Source organism: Camellia sinensis, chromosome 2 (genome assembly GCF_055761805.1).
Source record: "Camellia sinensis isolate YWXY chromosome 2, ASM5576180v1, whole genome shotgun sequence".
In the NCBI taxonomy this organism is placed as follows: domain Eukaryota; kingdom Viridiplantae; phylum Streptophyta; class Magnoliopsida; order Ericales; family Theaceae; genus Camellia; species Camellia sinensis.
In genome coordinates this window covers 174,479,883-174,490,422 of record NC_138962.1, presented here as the reverse complement: position 1 = coordinate 174,490,422, position 10,540 = coordinate 174,479,883, and the positions used below count along the sequence as shown (strand labels likewise).

The window sequence follows — 10,540 nt, the reverse complement described above, 5'->3', positions numbered from 1 at the left end:
TATCTCGTGCAGAATCACTTGGAACTCTTGGACTTGACTCAGGACAGTTTTAGAGTCCACCATCTTGAAGTCCAGGAACCGGCCGACGATAAATTTCTTTACCTCAGCATCCTCGGTCTTGTACTTTTTGTCCAAGGCATCCCACAACTCCTTAGCCGATTTCTTGGCATAGAACACGTTGAAAAGCGGATCCGCCAAGCCGTTCAGAATGTAATTTCGGCATAAGAAGTCTGCTTGTTTCCAAGAGTCCAGAGCCATGAGCTTTTGTTTATCTTGCTCATTCTCCACTACGGCTGGTACATCTTCACTCAGAAACCTCGCAAGGCTTAGAGTAGTCAAATAAAACAGCATCTTCTGCTGTCATCTCTTGAAATTCACTCCCGTGAACTTCTCCGGGCGCTCATGATGTTTGAGCGGTCCTCCCGGAACAGCCGGAGTAACAACAGGAGGATTGACCACAGAGGTTACAGCAGGGGTTGGCAAGCCAGTCGCTCCAGGGTTCGGATCCCCACCAACATTAGCAGCAGCAGTAGCTGCATCAGAGACAGTTACCATTTCTGAAAAATTACAGTAGAATTTTCACTATTCTGTATTTCCAGAAATCAAACTTAACACTAGAAAATCCTACATTTGGAAATTTAATTCAAAACTAGTCTCACCACGCAACCTAGAATCGAACATGGTCAGGAAAGTTTCTAGGAAGACTGGAGGGGTCACACCGCTCCCACTTAAAACCCAGTTAACCTTAGACAAAACTTTCAAGAGCATGTTGACTCCTAGTCCATGGGAAACAACTTTAAGAATTAAATTTTCCAAGGGATGAACTAGGTTAAACACACCAAGTTCCAAACTGTACAAGCAATTACAACAAAATTGCTACAATAATTACAAGCAAATAAAACGTGCTTTACATATTAGTAAATAACCACAAATGAACACTCAAGCAAACAAATGCTTCAAATATTTAGTCCAAATTAATCCTTTTTCCCATTTCCATAGGTATTCCTGCAATAAAGAGTTAGCAGCAAAATACAACAAAACCTCCCTCAGCTTTTCTTTGCTTTTGGCAAAGTAGTGATTGAAGGGGAGGGTACTAGCAAACAAACTAATAAATACCTGTAAAAAATTAATTACATAATAAACATGTAATTAACTATATAAGTTACAGACCTAAATTAAATATAATTAAACCATATTTTAAATTGGTAAAGGTTATGTATGAACTTATGGTACACTAAACATGTAATTAATTGAGGCAAGTTACAAATATTTTATGACTCCTAAATACTTAAATCACATTACTAGGCAAGAATTGCAAATGACATGATTAACATGCAAATAATTCTAGAGAAATTAACATGAATTTAAATATAGGCAAGTTATAAACTTTACAACTCCACACCTAAATTAAAGATTAATAGGTACAAGTTACATGAAAATTTACTACCTAATAAACATGCTAGAAATGTAAATTACACTAAAAATTAAACCCGAATGAACATGTAATTTATATTGTAAACTAGAAGCATGTGAACTAGAACTACAAGGCATGAACTGGTACACCATAAATTAATAAATTAATTAGAAAATACAGTGAATTAACGTTGCACCAATGAAACTCTTCTTCCCTATTGATAACAGTAGCCTATTCCATGCCATGGGAAGACCAAACAGTAGCATACACAAAATGACAAAATCAAAAGCTTAATCCTGTGTACATGCATCTAATAAACCAATTAACTCGCTAGTACTACCAGTGGCCAATTACATGCAAAATTATTACACACACCTATGAATCTATTAATCTAATTCTATGATAAACGTCGAATCTATTTTAAGCTTCTTGGAAAAAACTACTGATATTACATAATTTCACATTGCATATCGCAAAATTATGAGATGAACAAAACAAACCTTCAATCCCAGGAAAAATAACATGCTGAATAAAATACAGATAAAATATAAAATGGTTAAAGGAAGCAAACCGAAGCCTGTGTGATACCACAGTCTGCTTAAAATAGATTCGCCGCCTCACCGTTGGGTGCTGGAGGTACGCCAGTGTCTACTTCCCAGGATACGACGGTTTTTACCAGCTACAACAGAAGCACCTTCTGATTAGCTTGGCGAACGGACAACGGTAGCACTCTCTCTCAGGAAGAAAATTATAGGAGAAGTAGACTGACAGTGTATGGATGTCAAGGAAAAATTCTATATCTCTTTTCAAGGAATAGGGCCTCCTTTTATACACCATGGGGGAGAGGGAAGGAGTCTCTAGCCATCAAGGCTGGCAACTAATGCTAGCAAAACTGCCCAATCAATTTTGTAAAACTGGTGAGCCTTAAATGTGTGAGTTATATACACATTTATGAGGCAATTTCTTATTCAACCATTTTTCTCCAACACCCCTTCCTCAACATAGTCCCTCCCTCCGTCGCCTTCCCCAGACCCCTCTCTTCTCGAATCGAAGCCCCTCTCCACCCTGTCGCTCGTTGCTCACTCACCCTCCTCACCACCCCCGTAACCCCCACTTTGCGACGCAACACCATTGCCGGAGCAGCTCCCACCCCTTCACTATCCTCAATTTGCAGAGAGAGAGAGAGAGAGAGAGAGAGGCATCGTGGAACCTAAATCTGAAAGAAGACTCATTTTTTTATCATTAACCATCGAACCAATGAATTTGGTTCGACCATCAGCATCCGAACAAAACATATTGGTTCGATTATCAAACTCTGAAATCCCATTTTCACGACTGAGAGGAGAGAGAGAGAGAGAGAGAGAGAGAGAGGAGATGAGGTGGGAGTTGCAGTAGTGTCGTCGGTGGGTGGAGGAAGGGGTGGGGATGGTGCGACTGGAAGTGAAAGGGAATGGTGGTGTTGCGTCGCCGCCGACGTGATTGGCGGCGAGGTGGTCGCTGCTGTGGAAGGTGTGTGGATTGGGAGTGTTGGAAAGTTGTGTGTATGGAGATATAATTGGAATAAAAGCGAGTGTAATAAGTAAATTTTTTTTTTTTTTTTTTCAAAGTGTGTGAACTAAAAAAGATATGTAAAAAGTGAAATAAGTGTTTGCAAATAGAAGCTTCCCAAATCAGTTTTGGCCAAAAATGCTAGCGTCTGGGGTTGGCTTTCCAGCCAAGACACTAACTATTACCGTGTTCCCAAAATGGCTCTTCGTGGACGTGATGACTCTGCAATGAATTGTCAAATCTGATACAAACACACAAAGAAAAAACAACTCCGGTTGGTAGCTCGAAATATCAGAGGGTCGAATGGCTCGAAATCCCAAAACGACGTCGTTTTAGACTTTTTTTGTATTCTCTTACCGGTAAGAGAATATTTTCGATCCATTCAACCCTTCACTTTCGAGCTACCAGTCATTTTTCAAGAAAAAAAATTTCAAAAAGTACTTAGAAAAGGAGCATAAGAAAGTCTATGTTCATAAATAAATACATATTAATTAAGTAGCCAAGTGGAAGATTGGGACATGACTACTAGTTGACGAGAAATTCCACGGCACATGCTTGTGAAAAAATATATAAACACTTTGACAACGATTTGGTTATCAATAATATCAATTCACATATAAAAAAAAATATGAATAAATTATGCTTACATCTTTTGAGATTTGAATTTAATAAATATTATTTTTTAAGTATTATTTAGTAACATTTATGTTTTTAATTTTCTGTTTATATTTATAAAAATTTTAAAAATTCAAATAAAAACTTGTTTAGTAAATTTTTTATTTATAAATCAGTGATCTCAGTTTATAAATTTGACAAAAAAATATAAATTCAAAAAATGTGTTTTCGTTTTGAGTTTTCAGTTTTTTTTTTTAAACCACCCAACACTAGCCATCACCCGCCACCATTTTCCACCACCGTCTTCACCCACCACCACCCACCTGCCACCCACCACCCACCCCTCGCCGCCACCATCACCACCCGTCACCCGCCACTATCATCCACCACCCGCCACCTACCCGCCACCACCACTCACCATCCACCTGCCACCACCATCCACCACCCGCCACCACCAGCCACCTACCACCCACCCGCCACCACCACCACCACCCGCCACCCACTTGCACCACCACCCACCACCCACTTGCTACCACCCGCCACCGTCACCCACCCACCACCATCACCCGCCACCACTCACCCGCCACCACCACCTACCACCACCACCCACTCGCTACCACCCACCACCCACCACCGTCACCCACCTACCCACCATCACCACCCGCCACCCACCCACCATCACCACCACCCATTCGCTACCACCCACCATCCGCTACCGTCACCCACCCACCCACCACGACCATCCACCACCCACCCGCCGCCACTCACCATCCGCCACCCACCTGCCACCAGCACCCAGTCGCTACCACCCGCCACCGTCACCCACCCACCCACTACCACCACCCACCTGCCACCACCCGCTACCCACCACCCACCGTCACCACTTTCCACCACCGTCTTCCGCCGTCACTTGCCACCACTTGCCATTTCTCACTCTTTTTTATATTTTTAAATTTTTTTAAACATTTTGTTAATTACCAAACGCGTTTATAGTTTATATTTTTCTAAAAATAAACAAAAACCAGTTTATAAAATTTTTGTAAATATAAACTGAAAACGTAAACGTTACCAAATAGACTCTTAATGTTTGGAAAATTACACTAATCTCCTGTCATTATAATTATTTAGATGGCATGAAAATATTAAACCTATGCATTCTCTCTTTTCTTGCTTTGTTTTACTTTCTCTGGTTTTTTTTTTCAATGTAATTTCTTCTATTTTTCTATTAGGAATTGTTGTCTTTCATATAAGTAAGGAGTTTGTGAAATGATATTATTAACCACAGGGGTGGGAATGTAACTTGTAGAATGTCAAGAGATAGAATGTAATTGAACCAAATATTAAGGAGTGTCAGTGTAATTTATCCAAAAAATATATTACAATGTATAAAACTTATCCTTTATTTATAGTAAATTGAACAATCATTAACATGTCTCTTGTTTTAAATGATGAAAGTTAAAATATATAAAAATACATTGAGAGTATATATATGTGTGTGTTTTACCTTCTGCTTTATTTATAGTCAATTAAACAATCATTAACATGCCTCCTGTTTTAAATGATGAAAGTTAAAATGGAGAAATATCAAATAAGTTCGGCTTATGATGCAGTGCGAAATGTGAAATAATAATAATCTTAGAATTCATTTATTCAAATAAGAATATCGAAAGTAAGATTTTTCTCTAAACTCGTTGATTCACAAAGAATACTGAAAATAAAGGTTCAACAATGATTTATTCACAAAGAATACCAAAAGTTGGAATAAAAGAGTATAAAACTCAAAATATATTAATTCTCATAAACTGAAGAGCCATAAGGCTTATATCCATTATTTATAAGGAAAAACCGACCTCACTTAATTAAGAAACAATCGAAATTGACAAAAATCATAATGCAATACGGAAATAAGAAAATATAACAAAAATTACCAAAAATGGAAATATTGCAATAAAATAAAGAAATTACTAATATATGCTTCCACGATCATAGCAGAATTTTCAGAATCGAATTCTGAGGTCTGTGCTAGAGTAATTGAAGTTTCAAATCTTCTCAAAAACGACAAATTCGTGAAATTGACCATCCAAACAATTGAATTTGCCCAAAATCCACTGGGGTCCATGAATTATGGATCCTTCTTAAAATCACGTTTTCCATTGACCTACCAATTTTACGCGATTCCCAATCTAGTTTGTTTTTTTGCCTTTGCCTTGCCTATCCCTATGATCTAAAAATTGTATGGCCATATATGCTACATCAACTCACCTCTAGATTGCTATCCTTCTTTCTCCTCCAAACCACCCCCATTGATCTAAGAATTGTATGACCATACATGCTACATCAGCTCACCTCTAAATTGATATCCTTCTTTCTCCCCCGAACCACCGTCAACCATCAAATCCCAATATGAAATTAATACATTTTAAAACTAGTTTTAATTTGGTATTGCATCTAAATTTCTATTAAAACTTTCATACGTATACACTTTAAGAGACTGACAAGTGTTCTAAAATTGTTAATTTTAACAGCCAATTAAATGATTAAACTAAAACTAAGTTTAAAGTGTGGAAACTAAATTGTTCAATTTGAAATAATAAGAATTAAAAGTGTAGTTAACCATAAGGATCCAAATTGGAAGGATTCAGTGGAGGTCATTAAAATCCGAGTTCAACTTCGAGGATTTCTCTGTCATTGATTTCCTCTTTTCATTCGAAGGAGTAAAATCAAGGAAGATTGTTTCACTAAATCTTCATTGAGGTTAGAAAAAGCATTGGCAGTTGGTGTTGAAGAAGCATTGACTGCTAGCTGCTGCTATTTTGTGAATGCTCTGCCTAGTACTCTTGTTTTATTTTAATTTTGTTTTGTGGTTTGTTTGTTGGTAGTTGGTTTCTCACCAACTTAGCTAGTGTTGTGCTGGCACATGATTGAATTTGCTTCGTGGTGCCAACTTAATTGGGATTGCTTAGTCCTACTATGATGCTTATTGCACCCACCTCCTTTTTTGATGGTTATGAAAGATCTCAAGACTTATTCTCTTATCTTCATCAATACAATCCCCTTTTGCTGGGTAAAAAAAGCGTAATTAACCAACAAAATTATAATGCTCTTATATTGAACCAGACTCACAATCTCATATTTTTGTTAAGAAAGGCGTAATTAACCAACAAAAATTATAATGCTGTTATATTGAACCAGACTCACAATCTCATATTTGTGTTAGGAATGAAATGTGTGGCGGAGATTGAAATTATGTATTGTAAGATCTATATGCAGAATGAAATTTGACTCACATATTGACGTTTCTGGGTAATTTATGAATGAACTTTATAAGTTTGTATATATACACAGCTCAGTCCACAACTACTGTAACTAATGATAAGCCACATATATGATCTATTACAACACATTCCAAACTATCTAATGCACTTGCAGATACAGTACGTACACACACAACAACATAATCAAAGTACATACACACAACACAACACATATTTGATCAAGTTATTGGCCTAATAATTGCACTTCTGATAACAAGTCCTGTTTTCCAATGGCCCCCATGTTCATAAAGATCAAAGCAAACTTCTCCATTTTCAGTGTCTTGTGCTTTAAATTTGCCAACATTTAGCTCTATCCACTGTCCTTTAGGCTTCTCCAAAAGGCTAACTTGGCGTTCTTGAAATTTTCCATCTGGAAGAGAAAGCCTCAGCATAATGGGGAGCTCCCAACCCCTTGCCCCATTTGTCAACTTTACTTCATAAACAACTTGGTAAATAATTCCTTGTGAGAGATCAGATATCTTAAACTTTCCTCTCACATCTAGCCAGCATACTTTCCTTAGTTTCACTACCTCAATGTTTTCATCGCTGCAAGTTTGAATGAAATTTGATCAATTTTTGAGAAAATAAGCCCAAGATCCTTTGTCCCAATATTGTTAGTATTTTACGATTTATGATATGTATCTTACAAAATCAATATGTATCGTTTATATGTATCTTAAGTTAAATTATCTTACGACACATCGTGCAACTAGAAACATATTCAAAGAGTAATAGAAATTTAGAGATAGAGAATCCCTTACCAAGAAAATAATAATTGAAATGAATAATGAATAATGTATAGTACGTGTCAAAATGGTCTTTTTTTTTTTTTTTTTTTTTTGGGGGGGGAACTAAATTCATGCCATTTTAAAACAAAATTTTCAAACCAAATAGTTTTGAACTTATTTCCAAATTCACGTTATTTTGTGAAGAGTTTAGGTTTGAAATTGTGTTTTGAAAATATGACTTCAAGCCTGAAATCTTGTTTTGAAAATATGATTGCCTTTGGCTCTGCTACTATAAGTTAAAATGCAAAATAGTGCATGATTTTGATGTAGTGGAAATATAAAATAGTAACAATCTTAGAATCTATTAATTGAAAACTCAACTCTGGATATAAGACTCTTCTCTAGATTTGTTGACTCACAAAGAATACCGATAATAAAAACTTAATAATGATTAGTTCTTAAAAAATACTTAAGGTTGGAGAGGAAAAAAAAAAGTGTAGAACTCAAAAAATGAAGAGCACTGGGGCTTACATCAAATATTTATAAGTAAAAGCGAACCTAACCTAGTAGGAAACAACAGTTTCATAATGAGCAATACAAAAATAAAGAAATGTAAAATTTTCAAAAATAGAAATATTGCAATAAAATAAAGAAATTTCTAATATATGCTGTTACAATAATGAAAAATTCGACAGAATCAGATTTCGAGGTCTATGCTAAGAGTAATTGGAGTTGCAAATCTTTCCAAAAACATAAAATTTTCCCAAAATTGACAGTCCAAACAATAGAATTTGTCCAAAATCTACTGGGATCCATGAATTTCATGAATCATGCTTAACCTTTCCATCAACCTATCAAATTTCAGGTAATTCTTAATCCTCTAACTCTACTTTATTATCTACATATAGTTATGTATGGATACACTAAACCATAGGAGCTTAAGCCAAATGCTAGTGAGAATGCACTATTTTGAAGTGATACTTTTTTTTTATTATTTTTTATTTTTTATTTTTTCGGCAAAACCAATTAGTTGTTAGATTAGCAAGTGTTTACTTCCTAATTCAAATCCTCCTAGAAAAGCCATACCTTTGTAATCAAGTTTGACAAATTAGACCTATTTTGAAGTGAATTTGGGCACCTGAGTTTTAATTTTTGTAAAATTTTATTTTCTATGTACTTTCTATATACTCATTATGATGTCAATTTTTTTTTTTATGATTGGAATGTTAGTGTCAATTTTATATTTTGAGACTATAGTTAGTTTGAAGGTCTGCTTTCTTTTATCAATTTATTTGGAGAAGCACAATTGGGCTGAATATTTTTTGGTTTTTAACATTTTTACTTACAAAACTAAATGTCTTACAAAAAATTCCCAACTATGAGTTTTAACATCGGAAATATATGGTATAGAAAGTATTTAATATTTAGTGACTAAATATTATTATTTAGAGACGAAATTTAAACATTTTGTGACGAAGTGTTAGGGACAAAATATTTGGATTTAAAATTTGATCATTTGGCAGGGAAGAAAATCGGTCGCTATTGTCAAATTTTAGCAACACTTTTGAAAAAAGAAAAAAGAGACCATTTTTTACTTTTTCAAAGGGGGCTTTACGGATGATTCTTGTGACGACTTATTTACACACGAAAAAGTATTTTGCAACAAAAATTTTAATTTTAGAGACAAATAATTAGTCTAAAAACCTTATATGTTGTAATGTACGTACCTTGTTTCTTTGAAACATTTCCAATCCCAGTATTCAACACGAGTACCCCAAGTGATAAAGAGTGATCTTGGGAACAACATGAAGCAAGAACAACCACACTTCTCATCAATCCATTTTTTCTGCATGGTGATTTGGAAATGGAAAACAATGAGTCTAAGAAAAACTTTACAACTTCAAAAGGGAAACAAAGTTAAAAACAATAATCAACAGTACTTTGAATATCTCAAAAACCCAATTTCATTGAGACTGTGTTTAGATTTTTGATTTGGCAAGCGAATTGTAGAAGAATAAGAAGAAGAAAACTTCAACTTCATTGATATTTTCCTGTCATTTTCTTTTTCCTCCTTAAATCCAATATTCAAAAATAACTTAAATTTATATGCCACTGGAACTGGTTTCGATTTGATAGAGTAGTTATAATTCATAGAAATTTACATCAATTATGAGAGAGAGAGAGAGAGAAGAAGAAGAAGAAGAAGAAGAAGAAGAAGAAGAAGAAGAAGAAGAAAGACCTTTCTCTTGTGTTCAAGGTATTCGGTGGTGTTGTTGAGATGTGCTTTCTTCTTCTTATTCTTCATTCTGGGAATGATCGGCTTGAAATGAATTGGCCTAGTAAAAATTCAGAGCAATTGATGTGTATACATATGCATACATATATTATACCCAACAAATAATTTTTGTATATGAATATGTGTATATGTATATGCGTATGTTGACCAGTGGCATGTGGCGGCTGGCTGAGGAGGTGGAGGCAGCACAAATTATGAATCATATTTTTTTTATCAATCACAACACTTTGAAATATTATGTAACTGTATTTTAAGAGCACTCAATAACACTCATTTATTTAAGAGTTCGGCTACCCCTCTTGATTGAGATCTTCTAATTTTACCCCAGTGATGTGGTTAAATCTATGTGAAGCAGTCTCACACTTCTCTTTTCTCATCTTTAACCCTCTCATTCTACATTATTAGAGGTAGAATTGGGGAGCAAAATTTGAGAAATAAATCATTTTTCTTTATTTAAATGAGTAGACTTTAGATTTTATTCTTTATGTCATTTTGGTCTCTTTAATTTTAATTTTTAATTTTATATTAATTTAGTCTAATTGATAATTTTAATTAATATTTTTAAAGAAAAATGGTAACTAAATTGGTTGAATTGAGATGAACAAGTTTACAATTTGAAAAAGGA

At 35.0% G+C, this 10,540-nt stretch overlaps 1 protein-coding gene across 1 annotated transcript; it reads right to left on the bottom strand.

Moving 5' to 3' along the window:
• Nucleotides 1–6,842: 6,842 nt before the first annotated feature.
• LOC114310506 (protein PHLOEM PROTEIN 2-LIKE A1) lies at nucleotides 6,843–10,109 on the bottom strand. The gene is made up of 3 exons (XM_028256519.2): nucleotides 9,859–10,109; nucleotides 9,347–9,465; nucleotides 6,843–7,437 (listed from the first exon to the last, which is right to left on the bottom strand). Exons 1-3 carry the CDS (start codon nucleotides 9,922–9,924, stop codon nucleotides 7,071–7,073), a joined length of 552 nt encoding a protein of 183 aa, XP_028112320.2. The 5' UTR covers nucleotides 9,925–10,109; the 3' UTR covers nucleotides 6,843–7,070.
• Between the last annotated feature and the right edge of the window lie 431 nt (nucleotides 10,110–10,540).

Coding starts and splice junctions, on each gene's coding strand:
- LOC114310506 (XM_028256519.2), bottom strand. CDS start 9,924: ATGAAGAATAAGAAGAAGAAAGCACATCTCAACAACACCACCGAATAC. Junction 9,466..9,858: donor ACCTTGAACACAAGAGAAAG/GTCTTTCTTCTT, acceptor ATCACCATGCAG/AAAAAATGGATTGATGAGAA. Junction 7,438..9,346: donor AAATGTTTCAAAGAAACAAG/GTACGTACATTA, acceptor TCAAACTTGCAG/CGATGAAAACATTGAGGTAG.